Source organism: Brassica napus, chromosome C2 (genome assembly GCF_020379485.1).
Source record: "Brassica napus cultivar Da-Ae chromosome C2, Da-Ae, whole genome shotgun sequence".
In the NCBI taxonomy this organism is placed as follows: Eukaryota; Viridiplantae; Streptophyta; class Magnoliopsida; order Brassicales; family Brassicaceae; genus Brassica; species Brassica napus.
Genome location: NC_063445.1, coordinates 58,008,440 through 58,030,556, shown reverse-complemented (window position 1 = coordinate 58,030,556; position 22,117 = coordinate 58,008,440). Strand labels below are relative to the sequence as shown.

The window sequence follows — 22,117 nt, the reverse complement described above, 5'->3', positions numbered from 1 at the left end:
ACACTCTTACGAGTTATATTTATTTAACAAGTTGGTTTAAATTTAAAGATGAGGTGCCTTCGTTTCCGTAAACTTTACTGTGAGAGTTAATATGCATGAGTCTATGACCATAAAAAGTCAAATAACGAAGATGAAATCATGTTACAGTTGAGAATCTTAAGGATTCGGTTCCAGTTGTCCAAAACATTAGTAGTATTACAGAACTATCTGATGATTTCGAGCTTAATTTTGTCTACTAATTGCTCACATCTAATAAATTGGACAAACTATTATACTAACCCCAAAACACGCAATAAATATTTATTACCCAAGTTATGGACTTTTGATGGGTCGCCAATTCAATGGATGTATTCACAAAAATGGAGGTGACATTAAATTAGGGCTGCGTGGTGAAAAATGCTAAAATTTGGAAATATATTAATATATTTTTATAAAATAGAATATTTAAATGTATACCCGTATATGAACTCTTTTATGCTGGTTACAAGATGTGGTCGATGCAAATCGTAATTTAATGTCAAAACATTTTGGGAATTAAGTACTTAAGATTTGCTATATCCAGCCAATACTCAATTGTAAAGGACTGAAGAAATAATTTTGCATCAGGTAGCGAACAAAATATTATCACAATATGTTTTCTTATTTTCTCTTGTGCAATATCACATTTTTCTTAATTATTTATTTATCAGAATTATATCTCACAAAATGGATTCAATAATTGTAATTCTGAAAATCTATTTGATAAACAAATAACCTTCTATTAAAAGCTATTTAACTGGTAATAAAACTACAAGCAATATCCGAATATTAGCTTTCTGTCTCTCCTTTTAATTTTGTCTTCTTTCGGTGCCACTCCTTCTCACACATCATGATGCATTTATCAGAACCACACAGTTTTGAATGTCCAAACTGAGATATACAAAAACTCATACATGAACGTGATATAACATATCTATGTATATACTTGTAAAAAATCCGCCGATCCTCCATAAAAATAAAATGTACGCGAAAATGATTTAGAGCTCAATGGTTTAACAAAATACTTACAACATATTCATCAGAATTTTTTTCATAACCTCGTTGCAAAAAAATAATGTATTTTCTCATAAACTTCAGACTGATGATAGATTAACACAAGTTATGAATAATTAAAAACAGCAAATCATAATTGAAGGAATATTTTAGCCTTTTAGCCTTTTACGGATGTATTTTTGATTTAGTGTTTCAACACCAAATATATTACATTTATTTTGATTTTTTAGCAAGTAAACGCAAACGTCAAAACAAATATTTCTGTTTGAAACCGTGTATAGTAAGCGGGAGAGAGATAGAAGGAGGCTGACTTTGAAGAGAAGAGAGTAAATGCATTTTGCTGTCCATGTTGACTCTTTGAAAGCAAATCCAAAGCCAGCCCCTTCATTATCGTTGCTTTTTTCCATTAATTTATTAATTACTAATTGAATCATCTTTTGCTCTCTTTCTGCTCTCTCTCTCTCTCATCTTACTCACTTTTTCTATAAATATAACCAACATCTCTCTCCACTTCTTCAGACAAAACCAAACCTATTTGGTCTTTTCTTGTCTTAATTCTCAAAATTTCTTAAAGATTTATAGAAAAACTCAAAGATTAAGGTTTAGTTCTATTACCTTATCAACATCCTTATTAAAAAGTCCAATTTCTTTCCCTAAGCTTTACATCTTCATATTGAAAGAAGAAAAAAAATGGGAAGACCACCTTGTTGTGAAAAGACTGGAGTGAAGAAAGGGCCATGGACACCAGAGGAAGACATCGTCTTAGTTTCTTACATCCAAGAACATGGTCCTGGAAACTGGAGATCTGTCCCCACCAACACAGGTTTGTCTTTGTACTTTCTTGATAACAAACTAGCTTGTTTGTTAAATTAAACTTTTAATCCTGTTACTTTTAATTGAACTTTTCCTGGTTGGTATGATCATTAATATGAGTGAAGTATGAGTGAAGTAAATAGCCTAAGTTATTTTATCGGCTCTCTTGTCCACACATCTCTAATAACCATTTTATCCATTGTCCTTGAGTTATTTGGGTTAAAATCTTTGTTAATTTGGTGTTTTAGGTCTGAGGAGATGTAGCAAGAGCTGCAGATTGAGATGGACTAATTATCTTCGACCTGGAATTAAGCGTGGCAATTTTACTGAGCATGAAGAAAAGATGATTGTTCATCTCCAAGCCCTTTTAGGCAACAGGTATATACATGCACATGATCTTTATTTGTCAGGAAATACCTTTCTTGTGTATATAATAAGATCTAAATATGTTTCTCTTTGTGTTTAGATGGGCAGCCATAGCATCATACCTTCCAGAAAGGACAGACAATGATATAAAAAACTATTGGAACACTCACTTGAAGAAGAAGCTCAAGAAGATCAATGAATCTGGTGAAGAAGATAATGACGACTTCTTTTCATCAAAGACTATTTCACAAAAGCAACATCAAAGCTCAAACAAAGGTCAATGGGAGAGAAGACTTCAGACTGATATCAACATGGCAAAGCAAGCTCTTTCTGAGGCTTTGTCTTTAGACAAAAAACCATCATCATCACCAGTAATCATACCCCAAAACATCCCTAGCTTCTCATCAGTTTTACTTGACAATTGTCATGATCCATCCTCTTCTTCTTCCTCTACTACAACAACAACCACCACTACAAGCAACACTACTAATATATATCCATCAGGGGTATATGCCTCAAGCGCTGAGAACATAGCTCGGTTGCTTCAAGATTTCATGAAAGATACACCAAAACCATTAACCTTGACATCCTCATCACCAATTTCAGAGACCGGACCACTTGCTTCAGCAGCTTCCGAAGAAGGTGGAGAAGGGTTTGAACAATCTTTCTTTAGCTTCAATTCCATGGAAGAAACTCAAAATCTGACTCAGGAGACAAACTTCTTCCATGACCAAGAGAGCAAACCCGCAATAACAATGGACCATGATTTTGGTTTGATTTCACAAGGATCTCTATCTTTGTTGGAGAAATGGCTATTTGACGAAAACATGGTCGGTATGTCCTTAGAAGGACAAGAAGCAATTTTCTAGAACTACATCAAGTGGAGTATTTTCAAAAAGTGAGGGCTTAATTAGTTAAGAGTTATAACAAGTATTATAGAGTTATAACCTATATAATATCTGTGCTTATTATTGCATTAGGGTTATAGAGTCTTTAGTAGCTTTTTAGCTCTACAACACTCTTTTTCCCTTTTGGTGATGTAATCTCTTTTTCTTATAATTTGTATGTTTCAGAAAGGGTGTATCATCTTTATTTAAGTATGTGTAATGTGTTTGTTCTTTGTGGCTCATATGGGTTATACAAATGTCATTTTGTCAACTGGAAATTGAAATCCATCTATTTTGTGCAGAAAATACATCTATAAGACTCAAGTTCTATCTTCAAAGTGAGATTATGTTTTCTTTTTTGGATAAAAAACGAGATTATGTTTCTGAACCAAAACAAATATGAAATTATGTCTTGCTAGTTTGATGAGTTTTTTTTTACAACAGTTTGATGAGCTGTTATAAAAAGAAATTTCGTGAGATTGATTTATCTGGATTAAGTATCACTACATAATAATAAAAAAACTATTTTTTGTCAAAAAATAAAAAAATACTAATTAAAAGAATAAAAACATATTATCAATTTTGTCCTTTCAAATCGATCATAATCTCTGAAGACACATGTCATTAAATGGTAAGAGAAAGAGTCCACCTACTGGAGTTATTCAAACTTATTTATACATTTAATTATTTTTATTACGTATTATCCTTGTAATATTGTCTTGACGACTAAAGATGTAATAATGTTGATTTGCAACTGACATAAATATTATTCATTTCACCTAAAATAGGCGAGTTTTCAAAAATAATTCCTTTTAGGTTTTGTATTAAATAAAGTGTAAAATAATTTATAAAAATATCACAAATTCGAGTTGGAAACATTTATAAAGACTTGAGAAATATTAGAGAGTTTTACCAAAAAATATTAGAGAGGTTTTGAAGAAATCATAATTGTTTTTTTTTTGCTCTTTTAAATTACTGTATGGCTAAAAGCTTGGGAAATAAACAAAAGGCACGTTTGGATATATTTTTTTCAAATATATAATCAAGCAACCAATGCATTTAAAAAAAGTAATTTAGATTATACTAAACTATTAATGACATCATTGTATTACTATACAGTTATAAACTTTGTAATCCATACAAATCCACTATGCGTACAATAACTATAGGAGGCAAAATCTGGTGGTGGGCCCTGGAAGGAACATTGAAAATACAGATAAATAACAACAAATATGTTAAAAAGAAGAGAAAATAGTATTAAATGCTAACATGTGAAGGGCTTGACTTGCGCCTGTGAAACACAGTGAGCAAGCTGGTCTGACTTGTGAACAGTATGCTTTTGCCACCGAAGACTCCCTTTCGATTATAATTAATTTCACACTCTCTCCAATTTAAAGTTAAAACTAGTAGTTGACTTCTTCGTCTTACTTATCTCGGACGTTGACTTGGTTGATTAAGACCGGACTAGTTGTTCAATCACCGTTTTGGTAGTATAAATCAAAAGCTTTCGGATAAAAGCTGGACTAGTTATTCAGGATATGGGTAGACTTGAGCTTTGCTGGCATGTGGAGTTTGATTCTTCTCCTCTCATGGGATCGACATGGTAAGTGGACCCTTTTTTTACAGTAGACTTTTAAAACCGCTCCATGGTATTTGGGCCTATTAAAGGGCCCACTCATTCTTTATCAAGACAAAATGGGGCATGGGCATCGCCTCATGACCCATCATATTATATTTAATACTAGTTATAATATTTGTTAAATGTGTGTATTTGTCTATTTGATATTTATGAATAAAACTCATTACGTTTCTTAAAACAAATCAAACATAAATAAACAAAAACGTGTAGTGATAATATAATATGCAAAAGCTTTAGAAAATGAGAATACAACATGAACCAAACCGATCAACAAGGCTTTATAGGTTTATCAAACATTCACTAGAAGCATTAAGCAAAATTGGCTGGATAAAATGTAATAGTGACTGCATCAATCTTACTCATTACAAACAAGAGATTTGCATGTAGGGTAAATAGATAAATTATATTTCATAGTTATACATCATACATATAATATTAGCTAAAAATACAGGTTAACGACATATTTTCACACCATAACTATCATATAGTAACAAATGTACACAATCTTTCAACTTCAGCCTAATTGTACACAATTTAAGCATAACAACCTATTACTCCTTATCCCGAAAGATCAAAACCCGTTTTCACACAGACCGAGATTTAGCTTGGTTTTAATGGTTTATGACATTAACTGATAGTAAACCAGTTGATATTGGTACAACCCGATCCAAACGAAGATCCAAATACAAATCGATTAAAATCTGACCCGAACCCCTATTAGAATCCCCCAAATCGATTTCATCCTTTAAGACCCTAAAATCTAAAAATTCATAAAAGAGATTTGATTTCCACAGAGACAAACCAATAAGAGGTTTCGATTCCCACATACTCTCTTTATTCCATTTTGCCTTCCCTTCTTTACACTCATCATTGTCCTTAAGCTTTATCAAATATACAGGGAATGATATAGAGAGAGAGACTCAACAACAGAGAGAAAGAGACATAATTTTCAAAATTATACCTGACTAAAGCTTCAGTGGAGGAGCAACATTGTTCTTCGCTATTCCATTTCACTCTTCGTCGTGATTTGTCGCGAGCGAGGTAGAGAAAGATGATTTGGGGATTTAGGTTTTTTTGAATTGGGTTAAGTCGGGTCTCGGGTCGGTTTATAAGATCCAATTATATTTGGTCGAATTAATCCGGTTTATATTCTGTAATCGAGTCGTTTTAGGTTTAGTTAGGTTAATTATTAGCTAGGTATATGTATTAGTTCATTCTTCAAAGTTTAGATGGAAATGAGTTTCGATCTTTCGAGATAAGGGGTAACTAGATTTTGACCCGCGCAGACGCGCGGGTGTATATTTTAAAAAATATGTTGATATTTGTTTTTCATGTAATTATTAGGATTTGGAAAAATGAATCCGAGGAACATAACCGATACCGATCCAAAGATATAGTACCAAACCCAAACATAAATTGATTAAATATTCTAATTATTCAAAATTTTGTTATTTAGAGAACCGAATCTGATCCGAACCGAAGTATTTGAGTATCCGAATTTATCTAAAAATAGATTTATATACTTATATATATTAATTATTTTTAGATTTAACGTATATAAAACATCAAAAATGATACTTTTAAATTGGTTTAAATACTTGAAAATATATATAGATAGTCAAAAATAAATATCTGAAATAGTTAAAGTATACTCAAATCACCAAAAATACTTAAAATAATTATTGATTTCGTATCCAAAATTTTAAATCAAGCCAATTGATATGTTAAGCTTAAGTATTATGACATATGTTATTCAAATTTATACGTAATATATTATTTTATTTATACATTTTGAGAAATTTAAAATATATAATGATTTAAGACTTTAAAAATAATTTAAATTAGTTATCCAAACCCAAACCAAACCCGCAAAGATCCAAATCGAACTCAAACCAAAATTTAGAAACATTCTAATAAGGCTGAAATCTTTGACCCCGAAAACCCAAAATACAAACCGATCAGAACTAAACCCGTATGGGTATCCAAAAGCCCATCCCTAGTCATTATTATATATCGTATTTTATCATCATATAATTAATCGTATTTTATATGTACCATCATATAAGTAATCATATAATTAATAGTATTTTATACATACCATCATATAAATAATTACATATATTATATTTTTAAAACTTAATATGAAATATGAAAACCATAATTTGAGTTGGTATTTCAAATTGGGCTTTGTATTATATTTTTCTTATATATATTGACAATATTTTTTTATAGTGGTTATTGAAAAATAGTTTAGTAAAAATCTATTTTTGAATATATGTATATTTTTGAATCAATTTTTGATATAAATCAAATTTGAATTATTATTTTGATTTGAAATATGTATATAAAGTTTAAATTTTGTTTTATGGTTAGTTTAGAAAAAAAATTTTAGGGAATTAGATTGACCCATTTTGGTATATTTTAAAAGTGGCCTAGATAACTTTCAATTTAAAAAAAAAACATAAGCCCATTACTTTTTTTCTTAATACTAATATCCTTGTTTTTAAACAAAAATATTTTTTTTAAAAGACTGCAATCAATGTTTCCAAACACTCCAAATTTTTAAAAGTCATATTCAAGTCTCCAAACACTCCAATTTTGTACTTGAGTTTTAATAAGATAGATGGGTTGTCATACTTAAATTATATGCAATTACGCCGAAGTTAAAAAATTATGTACAATTATTATTATATGATAGTTATGGTGAGGAAATAGATCGTTAATCCTTAAAACACACACACAGTGTTACATCTATATGCTGGTAAGCAGAAAGGCCTAGCTCTAGTCAATGCAATGTAAATATCACTGGTATAGAGATTATAGATGGCTACTGTATATATCCCTGTATATATAATAATATCAAGAAATACTAAAAAGGAAATTAAAACCATATACATAAATTTATTGGTGAACAATCTTTACTTTCTCGTCTGTAAGAACATAGACACAGAAACTTCCCGTGTTTTGTTTTTGTTTTAATCTCAGTTTCTTGTTTTGCTCTGTTCCAAGAACCGAATAAACAACAAACAGCTACTACAGACAGAGAAACCAAATCCCTGGATGATGTTTTTACTTTCCTCACTAGTGATCAAGACTATATATAATCATTGCGGTGCAGCTTCAGGTTGGTGTTGTTGCCCTTGTGGACTCGGTACCAGCTCAGGTGCTACAGCATAGTGCAATCCTCCTCTGCGTTGTCCTCCACCGCTGTGTAACATAAACGCAACTTCTGCAGCGGCCAGAGCCGCTGCTTCCTGATATTCACAAACACAAGAACATAAGAGAGTAAACATAAGCTTAGACTAATGTGTGTGGAGTGTGTTATTTTACCTGTCTTTGTCTACGGCGTTGTAATATACTGATGGCCCAAGCCATGATGTAACACGGGAGGAGAAAACCAGCAGCACGTAGCATGAAAAGCTGTCCGAAACCAAAGGGAGAGAGAGAGAGAGAGTAAATACTATGACAAGATATTTTTTTTTCAAGAAAAATTAATTTAAAATGGTTTGGGCCTCATCATGGGCCTTCAGGCTCAAAACATTCAAAACGAGAGATTATTTAACGGTGTAGCAAGAGATGTTGCTTACAAAGAAGAAAGCTGATGGATCATCTTCTTCGTCGTCTGAGTTGTTGTTTGAAAGGTTCATAGCGTGTCTTAACAACAAAAGTGCCATTAACTGCCATTTCAACTCTCAATAAGTTTCAATTTTTCAACAAAGAAATGTTATAAACAGAACATTAATGTGGGGGCTTACGATAAGTGCAGCAGAGCGAAGAAACGCAGTTCCACTAGAGTTAGAATCAGCATACTCGTCATAGTCCGCATCAAAGAAGTGACGTTCTGCAGCCGCCATTGCTAAAATGCGCGGATCGTTCAAGTCTAAGGGAACACCATTAGCCCAATCTTCACTGCATAACACACACAAACATAACAAACGTTTCTTGAATAAAATAAGATTTAGTTATATGAAACCACAAGAGAGATAGATACAGAAAATGTTACCCCATATCGATAATGGTATCATCAGGTGGTGGAGCTGTGTAGCCAGGTTGATAAGACTGTTGTTATCATCAAGGGAGAAGAAAACAAAGATCTTAGTAATTGCAATGAAAATGATTATAATCAATGATGACATTTATTTTTCTAAAAATCGGTCTAGGCGGCTGCAAATTAGACCCAAACCAAACGATTTTTCTTAAAAATATTATGTTGATTTTGTTTTTTTTTTTCTTGGGCATTTTGGTCTAGACGCCCGCATAATCAATAATCTGATATAAAACGTTTAACCACCGCCTAGCGATTTCTTCAACATTGATTATATATATGTTTACCTTGTGGCATATCTCACAGATGGTGTCGCCTTTCTCATTACACCAACGCTGAACACACTTCCTGTGAGCATACTGAACACAGTAGAAAACCAAAGTAGTTAAGTTTTCAGCTACAATATACCGACAAAAACAGAAGAACAACTCACCTTCAAGCTGCCGCTACAAGAACATGGAGACTCGAGGTTCTTAACAGAATCCTCCTCTTGGCAAATACGGCACTCAACTGATTGAATAAGCGGCTCCTCTTCATCAATGACGTGTTCTTGCTCGCTTCCTTCCTTATCATCTATAGGTTTAGTAGTGGCTTGAGCTCTGGAACATTCTCCAGAAGATTCATTGGATCCTCCCTCTGAATTAAGGTGATCAGATGTAACGAGACGGTCGGTACATGAACTCAGATGATCTGACATCTCTCTCACACTTTACCCTCAATGCTGAAAAAAAACGTTGACCTGTTAAAAAAAAACAAGAAAGCTCCCAACAAATGTTTAGGATCCAATCTCAACCATGAACACGAACGAACGAGAGAGAGAGAAGATTCGATCACAATTCAGAAATCAAAATTCTCAATCGCAGAAACAAGCAACCGTAACCCTAGAGGACAGAGAAGATCAAAGATTGTTATTGTTACCTGATAGAATATACTCTAGAATCGTAGAAAGAAGCTATCTATCGATGATTTTTTGAAGGCACGAACAGCTATCGAACGAAACTTTGGTACAAAATGTGTTTTCTTGTGTTGATGTTCGGTCTGAATGATTTTCAGATAAGTATATTAAATGTCTCGAAGCGCGTGTTTACTGTACTATACGTTTTCAATACACAAACCGGAGCTGTGGATGTTGACGGTTTAACACGGTGCGTCCGTTAGAAGGCATTCTCAGAAGAGTTGAGTTGATAATAATCTATCTCACGGTACTCTCACCTACTCTCAAACCAAACGGTAACGGAGTTACTTTCTTGGTTGCTATCAGATATTTCATAATTTTTTTATTTTGTATCAATCCTGGTCACAATCAAGGTTTCAAAGAAACCAATTTAATTAAAATAATAAATAAAGATCTTGTATTTATTCTTAACTAGAAAATACAAAAAAAAAATCTAGTGAAATCAATAAATGTAGATAATATATATAACTTTTTTTAACAAATAAAGATAAAACTAATTAATTTTAGGTGTTTATCAATGAATTATTCATTCCAATAAAAATATATAAACCTTCTTGTGACTTGAATATCTAATGCTTAAATGAAAATTTCTAAAAACATTATAAATGAATAAATTAACTCTGATAAATGTAAATTATATTCTAATATATATATTTAAAAAAATAACTGTTAAAAATTAGCAGCAAGTTGGAAATTTTTATGAACTTTTTTTTTGACAACTAAATTTTACCTTTCAAACTCATTAACAATTAACATCTCATTAAAAAAAAGAAGCTAATTGTAGAATTCTACAGAGGGAAATTAGTAAAGTAGTATAAATAAACAAACAATTAACAAAACCGGAATAAACCGGTTCGGTTCAATCAAAAACCGACGGTAATATATAAACACGCCGCTCACCTTATTTTTAGTAGGAGGACACTCGACCTAAAGCTTAAACCCTAGCAACCATAGAAAGAGAGAAAAGGCGAAAGCTTAACAATGGCTGAGCAACAAGAGATCGTAGCTTCCGCGCCAGCTGAACCAATAACAGACATGGAAGTCGAAGCTGCGGAGAAACGCGCGAGAGAGGAGACGAAGGAAACAGAGGATGGAGGCGAATCCAAGAAGCAGAAAGTGGAAGAGGAAGAGAAACCTAACGGGTCGGATCCGGTTAAGCTGGGTCCGAAGGAGTTCGTTACCTCTGTGGCGATGTTTGATTACTTCACCAAGTTTATGCACTTCTGGCCAACTGATCTCGATGTCAACAAGGTATGTAGTGTTGATCTTCTTCTTGTCTTTTTGCCTTTTTTTTAATTGTAAAGTTTCGATTTTTATTATGTTTGTTGGGTTGTTGATATTGGGTTATAATAAAAAATTGAAACTTTACAATGAAACTCAACTTGTTTAGGAAAGATGATTTATCAACTGTGAAGTGTGTTCCTTTGTTAGTTCTTAGTTTGATTACTGCTGGAAAGTTCTTTGCAAAAAAGTCTGTTCTTTGTCGGTCTTGATTGAGTTTGTGTGTAGATACTCTGTTTTGTCTCTTATTTATTGATTAGTAATAACATTTGTGCACAAATAAATAAATAAAGAATAACATTTGTGGTTGTGGATGATGCAATGTGTTTAGGAAGAGGATAATACATGATAAAAATCGTGACTTTGTAGCCTAACTGAAACAGATTAGGAAGTGTGTTCCTTTGCAGATGTTAGTTTGATTACTACTCGAAAGTTATTTGCAAAAAAAAAAAAAAAAAAAAAAAAACTTTTCTATATATATAGATATACATTTGCATGAATAGGAAGTGTGTTCTTGTAATTTTCTGAATATTGGTTAGACAACAGAGGTTAAGTTGATGTATACTGTATGTGCTTGTTATTGCAGTTTCTTTGGAGGTTATAACTAACTTGTTACATTTTTCAGTATGAACACATGGTGCTGCTAGATCTGATCAAGAAGGGCCATACTGAGCCTGACAACAAGATTGGGGGAGGGATCAAAGCCTTCCAAGTAAGAACCCACCCGATGTGGAAGAGCAGGTGCTTCTTTTTGGTTAGGGAAGACGACACTGCTGATGATTTCAGCTACAGGAAGTGCGTTGATCACATCCTCCCGTTGCCTGAAAACATGAAGACTCCTGGGTCTAACGGTAACGGACACGGTGGGGGAGGTCGCGGTGGGGGAAGAAGAGGTGGACGTGGTGGTGGTAGAGGTGGGAGATTCAGAAGATGAATTTGCTTGCTGACTCTTGTTGCTTTAAATTGAAATTTTGAAGCTTTTAATGTTAAGTTTTGTTGCTAAAAACTTATTTAAGTTATGATCTTGTTGAAATGCTACTGTTATTTTCAAGAGAATGTTTGTCAGTTTATATCACCTATATTGTTCAAGAATCAGAAGCAACAGCTTGTCTTTATGTTTAGAACTTGAGAGGGCTGGTCTCTATATGTTCATAACTTGAGAGGATAATTGTCTTTGGGCTTCTTTTGCTAAACGAAAGTTTTAAAGTTGAAGATAATTATGGGCTTCTAGGCTTGCTTCTCATCTCAGGGTCTCTACTATTCCTTTGTCTCGTTTGGTCATCAAAGTAAACTAAAAAGTTATTTGAAAATGTAACAGAAGACAAGTCCCACCACAGAAACAGCTTGTTTTATAATAATAAAATTCTTTTTCAATATTGATAATGAACATACTGGTCTATACAGTTAACTGATAATGTGAATTAACTTATTGATAATGAACCTATTGGTGTACAAAATCTTCTCATATCAGAATCTCTATTCAAAATTGAGGTGTTGATCAATGAATCTTCTCAAAAAATAAAAAAAAAAAGCACAATTTTTATCTACTATAAAAAATCATACTAGGTTCATTTCATCAATTACATCTATTTAATTGTTTACATTATCTATTAAATATATAATATTTCTAAAAATTCTTAATAATTATAAAGATATTAATATTAGATCAATTTTAACTGTAGATTAAATTTCTATTTTTAGTTATTACAAAACTTGTTGAGAAAAATATAACAAAATCTTACTAAAAATTTAAAATATCTTTTAAATTAATGCATGATTAATTTCGTAATTAGTAGTATACTAATATTATTATAAATTAATTTTACATAAAATTATATTACAAAAATAAAAATTAATTAATGCATGATTAATTTTAAGTTTTTGATTGATGAGTTCTCACCTTCTCTCATGGAGTAGGTCGATGAAAATTTATAGTATATATTATATTAAAATAGAATTAAAATATGAATTAAAATAAAATTATATTAAATTGATAAATTAATATAATATACAAAAATAATATGATTTTGTCATCTTTTTAAAATATAATATACTAAAATTAATATAACAAGAAATTTAATATTGTTTTATGTCCGTTATATTATGACAGTTTTGTATCAGGTCATAATATTGATTTGTGAGAAGCCAAACATAAAACAAAAAGGGTTGTGAACTAATCTACTTAAAATGATACGCAATGGGTGGCCTTCCTCTAATAGGTTTGGTTTTAAGACGACAAACTGAAGAGCATACATTTGTTTGGCCAAATCCAGAAATTTCAGTATTTCGAATCTTCTCAACAAAAGTATTTTTTAATGGTATGTGATGGGTGCTGTTCTCGTCTTCCATCCCGAGTCTCGAACCTGAGATCTAAGTAGCCTTTTTCATACAGATATGTTACGTATATTCAACGAATGGAGAGCCAACAACTCGGAACTCTTGAGTTTTATGCTTAGTTTATTTTTTTTGTAAACAAGTTTTATGCTTAGTCAGTCTTTTGTTTGTTTAAGATAATTGGAGAAATTACATGTTTACCACTTTTATGGTATCATTTTTCATTTTTATCACCATTAAGGAGATATTTTCAAAACTACGTTCTTCATTAAGTAGCAAAAGACTCGTATGTCCTTGTTATTTATATATATAATAAATTATTATTTAAATAAAAAAAATAAAAAATAAAGAAAAAATAAAGAAAAAATAAAGAAAAAAATAAAAAAAATAATTTTTTTTTTTTTTTTATGTTTTCGAATTATACTTTTTCAAATTCGAACTTTTTTATAATTTTTTTTTTTGAAATTTTTTTTTCGAATATTTTGAACTTTTTTTCAAATTTCTTTTTGAAAAACGAAAATTATGTTTGAAACTATTTTTAAAAATTTTTTAAGTATTTATTTATATATTTATTAGAATCCTAAATTTCGCTTTCCAAAAATCCTACCCCACCTTTCAACTCTAAACCCTAAGTCTAGATTAGTTAACCGTAAATGTATAATTGTTTTTTACCCTTAAAAGTGGTTAGTGTAAACATCAAAAGTGGTACTATGAATGTGTTATTTGTTGCAATTTCCAAGATAATTCTTCTTAATACGGGGAATAAATTCTTAGAAAAGTTTATTCTATGAACACATCAAATCCGAGAACCCATGGGTTTAGGAGAAAAGTAAAATATCATACGCCACTAAAATTTGTGGCTGGAAATCAAACTAAAATGCTGACGTGTAATCCAACTTCACTTTTTAAAACGTATCAAAATCTCAAATCTCCCGATTCCAAACTAAAATTTTCCAATCTACCAAACTCTAAGAAAAAAAAAGAGAGAGACAGAGACCAACAAAAACGCTACTAATAATGCTAGAAAGTAAAGATCCAGCAATAAAGCTCTTCGGGATGAAAATTCCTCTTTCATCAACAGTTTTTGAGGCTGAAGAAGATGAATTATCCGCAGAACAGGTACTGATTTTTTCTTTCTTAGTTGTTACAGAGATGAATCTTGAAGAAAAAAGGTTTTGGTATTTTGCTGATGAATGATATTCCTTTATATTAATCATATGATAGTAGTTACGTACTAGCTAGTAAAGCTAAACTGAAAAGTGGATTCATGTGTGTTTTGTACATCGTGCACACAAAAAATAAGTGTGTTTTGTACATTTTTCAATTTAATGCAAAGCTCAAGGTTCATAACTCTGATGAATTGGTACATCTTAAGACATTCCTATCCTACATGTGACGTCTCTGTTCTGGGCTTCTATTTTTTTTTTCTTTTTTGGTGAACTTGAGGTTGTAGTACTCTTTTATTCGATGACTTTTCATGACACGAAAAAGCACATTCTTTTCTCCATAAAATAATCATATTTTAGTAAAAAGTATTGCCCAAAAAAAAGTAAAAAGTATTGCCTTTTTTCGTTTAATCAGCCAATAAAGGTGAGACAGAGAATTTAGGTTTAGGTAAAGTGTATTCTCAGAATACTTTTCTTTTTTTCCACCAAAGTTTTATCTAGAACCTTCATCTTCAGATAGATACTCATTTTAGATGATCATTTTTATTATATGTTAAAAAAAAAAATTATCTCTTATATTCATTCGTTTTTTTAATAATCATGTTCCATTATCTTGGCTCAGAACCAAAACGAGACATTAACTGATCAATCGGACAAAGACAAAACCCTAAAGAAACCAACCAAGATTCTTCCATGTCCAAGATGCAACAGTATGGAAACGAAGTTCTGTTATTACAACAACTACAACGTAAACCAACCTCGCCATTTCTGCAAAGCTTGTCAAAGATACTGGACCTCGGGTGGGACCATGAGAAGTGTCCCTGTCGGAGCCGGACGACGCAAGAACAAGAACAACTCATCTTCACATTATCGTCACGTCACCATCAATGAAACAAACGGTCCGGTCCTTAGTTTCAACCTCAGAGATGATCACAAGACTTTAGAGAAGAATAACCACCAGCCGGTTGATGATTCAAGAACACGTAACAACGAAATGAACGGTTTGCGTTGTATTCCTGGTGTTTCATGGCCGTACACGTGGAATCATGGTTTTTACCCGGTTTACCCTTATTGGAACATGCCAATGGTGTCTTCTTCGCCTTATTCAACTCCTAATTCTACTCTTGGTAAGCATTCAAGAGAGGAAGATGAGACGATCAAGCGAAAACAGATGAATGGGTCTGTATTGGTTCCTAAGACTTTGAGAGTTGATGATCCTAATGAAGCTGCAAAGAGTTCTATATGGACAACACTTGGGATCAAGAACGAAGTTATGTTCAAAGGGTTTGATTCCAAGAAAGAGGTTAGTATTAACAAAGAAGAAACAGAGACTTCTCTCGTTCTCTGTGCAAATCCAGCTGCGTTATCCAGATCAGTTAATTTCCATGAACAGATGTGATCCTATGCATACTATATATCCTATATGTCTAGATATGGTTTACATATTTTTTCGACTTTGTATTCATAGGGCTTTAACAGTTTTTGTTCCATTTACTTTTTAGTCTTTAAGTTTGATTTTTTTGTTGTAAGAATAAATATCTTTGAAGAAATATTCGTTTTGACCGTTATTTGCATTATATTCGATTAGTCGAGCTAACAGTAAAACTGTTACAAAATACATGAGGTAGACATTACTTTACACATGAGTGGATAACAGGATAAGATAAGATAATGAATAAAAGTAACATTTTCTTGAATTTTACCTCGTTTATGCTATAAGCCACTAATAATGTTAACGGGTGTGGGTGGGCACGAAAAGACAGCACAAGCTTAAGACAGCGATTTATATTTTTGTTAAATATAGAACAAATTAAAAACAAGTGTAGTATTAGGGTTTATCAGTTATGGCATTGGTTTTTCTTAAGCTTGTGTTTTTTGTTTGGAACACTCTTCTTAAGCGTATGTGTAATCGTTCTTTACTTCGTAAATGTTGTATTGTTTTAGGTAATAAATCTCCGAGTTTTGTTAATATATGTATTTCTCAGATAATTTGTTGACCAACCATATGAAAACAAGTTTTTTTATCGAACCCCTTTTTGTTAGGAACCGACCTGATATAAGTTTTTTAGATTAAAACGAAGAAAAATAGACAGTCTGAGTTTCGTTAATGTGTTTGAAAAAGTTCATATCATTTGTTTTCTTAATTTCATTTCATTTCCTTTATGAATACTTACGCTGGAAAGGATGGTTCACACTGCTTTCCAGATTTATTTTTTTCTTTATCAACTTACTTTACCAAAAAAAACTTTGTTCTGGTATCTGATAGCAACTTAGATATTTTGGACAGCTCAACTAATATAAGCCACAAATGTGATAATCCCAAACCATTTTTTATTTTCATTTAATAGTAAATGGTGTGGGACACAGTATTTGTTGGCACTGAAATTATAAGAGAATGACAAGTTGCTTTTTAGTGTTTTGTCCCTTTGTTTTGCCCTTTCCGTAAATCCACTTTGTGGCAAAGCAGTTTGTCATTTCTCTAAAAATCCATAGGATATGCAAGTAATTTCAATTGGCAGTTCAATGAAGTTTCTTAGTTTAATTAGTTGGTTAAGAACATGAAAAGGGTAAAATGGTTTGTAAGAGAAAACAGGACTAAATGTTTTATAAACAATTAAGCATATATATATATATATTAATATATAGAAGAAGCAGTGTGGTTTTAACATGGCGATTATACTGTTCTTGATGCCAAATGAGTTTCAACCGCAAACGCATTTTTAGGGCCCAAGGAACACAAGACATGGCTGGCCTACTTTTCTATCTTGGCTATTTGCTTTCTCAAGTCCAAGATGTCATTAAACCACTTTTCAGGAAATGAAAAAAAACTAAACTAAAATTTGCAGATCCTAAACGATTAGATCATTTGTTATGGAATCAAAATACTCACATAAGACCACCGTAATTACCGTCAGTCACCTTAACTCATCAAGAATCATAAGTGAGAGTCAATCCTCCATTATGATTCAAGAAGTAATACTTTATACTTCAACCCACTTTTTCTTTTATAATTTTTTTTTGCAAGAAGGAGAGACTTAACTCTTTCAAGAAAATAAAAATAATTCTCAATTAGTTAAAATTCACTTCTACCTCTTCTTTGAATATTTACAGTCGAGCTCTTTACAAAATTTTATATCTAACCAAGTCTACAGTAGGCGATTTGAATTAGACGACTTTGTAAACCACGTTAGACCATTTCTTTTTGTTAGTAAGGTTTATAATATAAATGTATGAATATGTATTCACTATCTTTTTCTATGATTGTTATTATCATATGTACGAAGGTAAAGCAAATTAATTGAGTGGAACTGACAGAAAACACATTATCGACAGAAAAGAAAATATGATTCGTGTGGAACAAAATAGTGACCATTGAAAAAGATAAGTCCACTTAGAAAGTTGATTAAAATGAAACTTTGGATGAGTAGACTTCCACACGAATGGCTTCTGCTACGAGCACGACTCGTGTAAAGTAAATCGTCTGTTTCACTTTCAAGAATGACCGGACAATCCGCCCTTGTAAATTAAAAATGAGAAAATGACAATTTATTTAACTTTGTTTGGAAAAAATTAACATCTTATAAAAGACTTGAAATATAATCATGATTTAACACGCTATAAAGCAAACTATACCATCTTGTGTAAATGTTTAGTGAGTAATATTGCATTGTATAAACCCTTAAGAAACCGTTCTGACTAAAATGGTCTACGCAACTATTACATATGAAATTTTAGGGACATAACTAAGTCATGGACTGAGGACTTTATGCAAAGTGTGTTGTTTTCCCTAAAGGATAAAGGCAGACAGGAAAAGTGTTGCTGAGTTAAAAAAAAAAAACTATTGAGAAATGTGAAAAGGTGAGCAAAAGAGAGCGCGAAGAATAAAAGTGCAAAGAAGAAAGTTAAGAAACTAAAGCCGCTTTCACATTCCCATTGAGTTGTGGGAATGAAAATACAAACCTCAAAAGAATAAGACATAACTATATGATTTTTTGCCAACAATAATATTATATGATAATAAAATAAAATTTGAATTTTTCTTCTAAGAATCTGAATTTAATTTAAAACAGATTGTTATAGTGGCATCTTTCACTGACAATGAATGCCTCAAATTGTTCCTGTAAACCATGAAGCTAGAAGCTCACAAAAGTATATGAACCTTGATATCCAAACGTTGATTGTTATTTCATAGATTCTGCTTCTTACAAAAACATTTGTTTCTAGCTTTTGATCAAAAACAAAAACATTTGTTAAAGCTTTTCCAACACAAAATTTACTGCTCATTTTGAAAGTTGGTAAAACTTCAAATTTAAAGTATGAGGATGTTCTTCTCCAAAAGAACAACTTCAAACTTAACTCTTAAGTGGAAAATTTTCAATTTTACTACAAGTTTGATACCATTTTCAAATTTATCATTAATAAATTATTATTTTCATAAATACCCTAAATTTGTGATAAAATAACACTAAGCTAATTTTTTAAAATATTTATAGAAAATTTATAAACCCAACCCCTTAATACTAAAACCTTAAACAATAATCACTAAAGCTTAAATCCAAATATTATTATATGTTTGGATTGGTACTTAACTTATGGTATTTCTAACAATTTATCCTTTTAAAACTGTATATTTTACACTATCTTACTTTTTATTAATAAAAGTTAACAAAAATCATAATTTTTAATTTAGAAATAAAATATATATAGAAATATTAAACACAATATTAATTAGTAATATAATACATTTAATAGCATATTACATGCATTTCGAAATAATAACTGAGTTTTTTATTTTTATTTGGAGATTATAAGCTAAAATTGTTAAAATTTTGTACTTTCGTAGTTGATGAAATAATTTTGTTTTCATATAATTTTTATCTTTTTGTATTTTATCTTTATAATTTGTATTAAATCTGTCTTGTAATATTGGTTTGTATAATATTTTCATTTTACTGTAATTAATATATTAGTATTTTGCATAAGATAAAAATTTTATAAAGACTAAAATGATAACTATAAAAATTAGTAAGATAATTTGAAAATCATATAATTGTACAGTGAAATTTTATATTTGAAGTTGTTTTTGGAGCATGCAAAAATTATCATATTTGAAATTTCAAAATTATTTTTGGAGATGCTCTTAGCTTTTCTCAGGTGGAAAACTCATATTTAGTTTGCATGCTATTTGTTTCATCTATTTCCATGACAAAGCCTAATTTTGTATTGTCTACCCTACAAAAGATACCAGTTCAATGTATGTCAAATCTAAGAATATTTACTGGTTGAAAAACCAAAATTGGATATGGGTTTTCCAAAAAGATATCAAAATTTAGGGAAAAAAAAACAAAGAGGTCCGATATGCGCCGATCAAAACTTGGGATGTATATAAATGGGTTGGGCCCCGAAATTTCGGGATCGGAATTAAATCAAAACGACACCTCGTTGAGAAGAAACGACACCTCAAGCCTTCAATATATGGTCAGCACTTAGCAGTACTCACCAGTTACAAAATCAAAGCCATGACAATTTGTCACTACTAATAAAGAGGAATAAATGGAGAAAAACTACTAAATATGTTGCATAAAAAAGAGGATTAAACAAAATCAAGCAAGATTGTGTTTTTTCAAGTTGTAATGACTTTATATACCAAATGAGAAAACTATGATCATAAGCAACATAATGTGATGATGAAATTACATTTTGGATGAAATTATGTGAAACCCTAATCAATTATATCTCATCATCCCAAAGTTGTTTGATGGATTTGTAAGGGCTTGTGGTTTGATTAACAAGGAAATCTCCTCTCATGATCTTCCACTCCTCCAATTGGTCAATGAATGATAAGTCTTGGTCATCCAATTTGATATCTAAGGCTCTCTTGTTTTCTCTCATTCTTTCTCCATTAAAACTTTTCACAATCACACTTGCCCCTTTTGACATTCCCCACCTGAGAGCCACCTTCATTTATAAATAATTGGTTACAATCAGTTAAACATTTTTTTTTCATTTTTGGTTACATTTGCATGTCAAATTATTATGTATATTCAAAAACATAGAAGTTCATAAAAATACGAATTATAAAGGTGATGTCAAAATGAAAAAGTGTTTGAATAAGGCTCTTAGAAATAGGGTAAAGAGCCATAGCAAGTTATGTATATATTTCCGAGTTACCTGAGCTGGAGTGGCATTATGCTTGAGAGCAATTGATTTGATGACAGGGTGTTCAATCACAGCCATTGACCCCCAACGATTCCCTGGCCCACCAAGTGGTGAATATCCACTTACATGGATGTTGTTCGCTTCACACACTTTTCTTAGCTTGCTTTGTCTCCACAATGGATGCATCTCCACCTATACATATATACAAAATCTTAATTATCAAATCTCCCCAAAATTAAGCAAGATTTTTTGGTATTAATGTTTTGTATCCAAACCTGGTTAACAGAAGGAGAGACAGAAGCGAAATCGAGAAGATCATAGATCTTTTTAGAAGAGAAGTTGCTAACACCAATGGATCTACACAAACCCATCTCCAAGCATCTCTCCATGCCTTGCCAAGTTTCTTCAATTCCTACATCTTTCTCAAACTCTTCTTCCTTTGGGACGGGCTCACTCACTCCTGGCTTTAGCTTTATTGGCCAATGCACCAAGTAGTTATCTAGATATTCTAGCCCCATTGTCCTATAAAGTCATTAACAATATGGTCATGAGATTGATCCGTCAGCCATCAAAGTATTGTAGGTGAGTGTTTATGTTTTTCAAGAGAAGCTTACTTGAGAGTTTGTGTGAGGGCAGAGATAGGGTCATGGTGATCACTAGACCATAACTTTGAAGTCACAAAGATATCTTCTCTTTGGACAGTTCCATAGGAGATAGCTTGACCTAATGCAGTTCCTAGAGCTTCTTCTGATCCATATATCTTTGCTGTGTCGAAATGTCTATACCCTATCTGTCTCCATTCCAAGAAGTAAGCTTATGAGATATAAGAAGGCACAACATGGATTCTTACAAATCCCTTATTGTTATTGGAATATTTAACATTTGTATGTATTACTTTCTAATTTATTATACATATATATTGATACTTGTAAAGAATTTGTATATAAGGTTATGATTTTGCATAAACATAAATATACTAATAATCATATTTGGTGGTCAAGTGATGAATACTCTACTCTGCGTGAGAAGTGATATACAAGAAAACACACAATATATTATAAGATCATCTGATAAAAAATTTGTAATAATAAAAGTTACTTTTTAGAAGAGAGAAAATGAACCTTGATGGCTTGATGGACGGCTGAGATGGTACTCTCTCGATCTTTTTGAGGACAATAAGTTCCCATTCCAAGCAATGGAATCGTCTTCCCACACCTGAGCCGTGCTACGTCACTCCTCATCTCTCTCTCTCTTTTTTCTTTTTCTTCTCTTCAGGCTCAATGTGTTGCTCTGTGCTGAGTGTTGAGTCTAAGACATGTTTATATAGGCCATTGAAAGGTCAACGTTCTTGATTTATTTTCTTCTTCCTTAAACAATTTCCCTTATGACATCAATTATTAATATATAGAATATGACCTATATATGGAGTATATTATGATA

The 22,117-nt window shown here is 31.7% G+C and overlaps 5 protein-coding genes across 6 annotated transcripts; 3 read left to right on the top strand and 2 right to left on the bottom strand.

Annotated features, from left to right (window-relative positions):
- The first annotated feature begins 1,414 nt into the window (after positions 1-1,414).
- Positions 1,415-3,369, top strand: LOC106369014 (transcription factor MYB96). The gene is made up of 3 exons (XM_013809111.3): positions 1,415-1,855; positions 2,094-2,223; positions 2,312-3,369. Exons 1-3 carry the CDS (start codon positions 1,723-1,725, stop codon positions 3,078-3,080), a joined length of 1,032 nt encoding a protein of 343 aa, XP_013664565.1. The 5' UTR covers positions 1,415-1,722; the 3' UTR covers positions 3,081-3,369.
- A 4,245-nt stretch (positions 3,370-7,614) lies between these two features.
- Positions 7,615-9,961, bottom strand: LOC106369016. 2 transcript variants are annotated; one of them, XM_013809115.3, is made up of 8 exons: positions 9,701-9,961; positions 9,216-9,503; positions 9,070-9,141; positions 8,741-8,796; positions 8,493-8,646; positions 8,325-8,414; positions 8,068-8,157; positions 7,615-7,991 (listed from the first exon to the last, which is right to left on the bottom strand). In XM_013809115.3, the coding sequence occupies exons 2-8, from the start codon at positions 9,477-9,479 to the stop codon at positions 7,842-7,844; spliced, it is 876 nt and encodes a 291-aa protein (XP_013664569.1). In that variant the 5' UTR covers positions 9,480-9,503; positions 9,701-9,961; the 3' UTR covers positions 7,615-7,841. The 2 variants fall into 2 exon arrangements, with proteins under 2 accessions (XP_013664569.1, XP_013664568.1); XM_013809114.3 differs by having other exon boundaries at positions 9,216-9,521; positions 9,701-9,944.
- Positions 9,962-10,635: 674 nt separating this feature from the next.
- LOC106369017 (protein EMBRYO DEFECTIVE 514-like) lies at positions 10,636-12,093 on the top strand. Its single transcript, XM_048747364.1, has 2 exons — positions 10,636-10,988; positions 11,644-12,093. Exons 1-2 carry the CDS (start codon positions 10,719-10,721, stop codon positions 11,950-11,952), a joined length of 579 nt encoding a protein of 192 aa, XP_048603321.1. The 5' UTR covers positions 10,636-10,718; the 3' UTR covers positions 11,953-12,093.
- A 2,186-nt stretch (positions 12,094-14,279) lies between these two features.
- LOC106369019 (cyclic dof factor 1) lies at positions 14,280-16,086 on the top strand. The gene is made up of 2 exons (XM_013809118.3): positions 14,280-14,471; positions 15,141-16,086. The coding sequence occupies exons 1-2, from the start codon at positions 14,370-14,372 to the stop codon at positions 15,915-15,917; spliced, it is 879 nt and encodes a 292-aa protein (XP_013664572.2). The 5' UTR covers positions 14,280-14,369; the 3' UTR covers positions 15,918-16,086.
- A 4,059-nt stretch (positions 16,087-20,145) lies between these two features.
- On the bottom strand, positions 20,146-21,981 carry LOC125581613 (NADPH-dependent aldo-keto reductase, chloroplastic-like). The gene is made up of 5 exons (XM_048747363.1): positions 21,799-21,981; positions 21,292-21,467; positions 20,953-21,199; positions 20,690-20,869; positions 20,146-20,476 (listed from the first exon to the last, which is right to left on the bottom strand). Exons 1-5 carry the CDS (start codon positions 21,916-21,918, stop codon positions 20,249-20,251), a joined length of 951 nt encoding a protein of 316 aa, XP_048603320.1. The 5' UTR covers positions 21,919-21,981; the 3' UTR covers positions 20,146-20,248.
- Positions 21,982-22,117: the final 136 nt, after the last annotated feature.

What these genes read in the sequence shown, in the direction of transcription:
- LOC106369017 (XM_048747364.1), top strand. Translation starts at nt 10,719, where the DNA reads ATGGCTGAGCAACAAGAGATCGTAGCTTCCGCGCCAGCTGAACCAATA. An exon ending in CTGATCTCGATGTCAACAAG is followed by an intron (nt 10,989 to 11,643) that starts GTATGTAGTGTT and finishes TACATTTTTCAG; the next exon opens with TATGAACACATGGTGCTGCT.
- LOC106369019 (XM_013809118.3), top strand. Translation starts at nt 14,370, where the DNA reads ATGCTAGAAAGTAAAGATCCAGCAATAAAGCTCTTCGGGATGAAAATT. An exon ending in ATGAATTATCCGCAGAACAG is followed by an intron (nt 14,472 to 15,140) that starts GTACTGATTTTT and finishes ATCTTGGCTCAG; the next exon opens with AACCAAAACGAGACATTAAC.
- LOC125581613 (XM_048747363.1), bottom strand. Translation starts at nt 21,918, where the DNA reads ATGAGGAGTGACGTAGCACGGCTCAGGTGTGGGAAGACGATTCCATTG. An exon ending in CCGTCCATCAAGCCATCAAG is followed by an intron (nt 21,468 to 21,798) that starts GTTCATTTTCTC and finishes GAATGGAGACAG; the next exon opens with ATAGGGTATAGACATTTCGA. An exon ending in TCTCTCCTTCTGTTAACCAG is followed by an intron (nt 20,870 to 20,952) that starts GTTTGGATACAA and finishes ATATATGTATAG; the next exon opens with GTGGAGATGCATCCATTGTG.
- LOC106369016 (XM_013809115.3), bottom strand. Translation starts at nt 9,479, where the DNA reads ATGTCAGATCATCTGAGTTCATGTACCGACCGTCTCGTTACATCTGAT. An exon ending in GATACCATTATCGATATGGG is followed by an intron (nt 8,647 to 8,740) that starts GTAACATTTTCT and finishes TGTGTTATGCAG; the next exon opens with TGAAGATTGGGCTAATGGTG. An exon ending in TTCGCTCTGCTGCACTTATC is followed by an intron (nt 8,415 to 8,492) that starts GTAAGCCCCCAC and finishes TTGAAATGGCAG; the next exon opens with TTAATGGCACTTTTGTTGTT.
- LOC106369014 (XM_013809111.3), top strand. Translation starts at nt 1,723, where the DNA reads ATGGGAAGACCACCTTGTTGTGAAAAGACTGGAGTGAAGAAAGGGCCA. An exon ending in ATCTGTCCCCACCAACACAG is followed by an intron (nt 1,856 to 2,093) that starts GTTTGTCTTTGT and finishes TTGGTGTTTTAG; the next exon opens with GTCTGAGGAGATGTAGCAAG. An exon ending in CAAGCCCTTTTAGGCAACAG is followed by an intron (nt 2,224 to 2,311) that starts GTATATACATGC and finishes CTTTGTGTTTAG; the next exon opens with ATGGGCAGCCATAGCATCAT.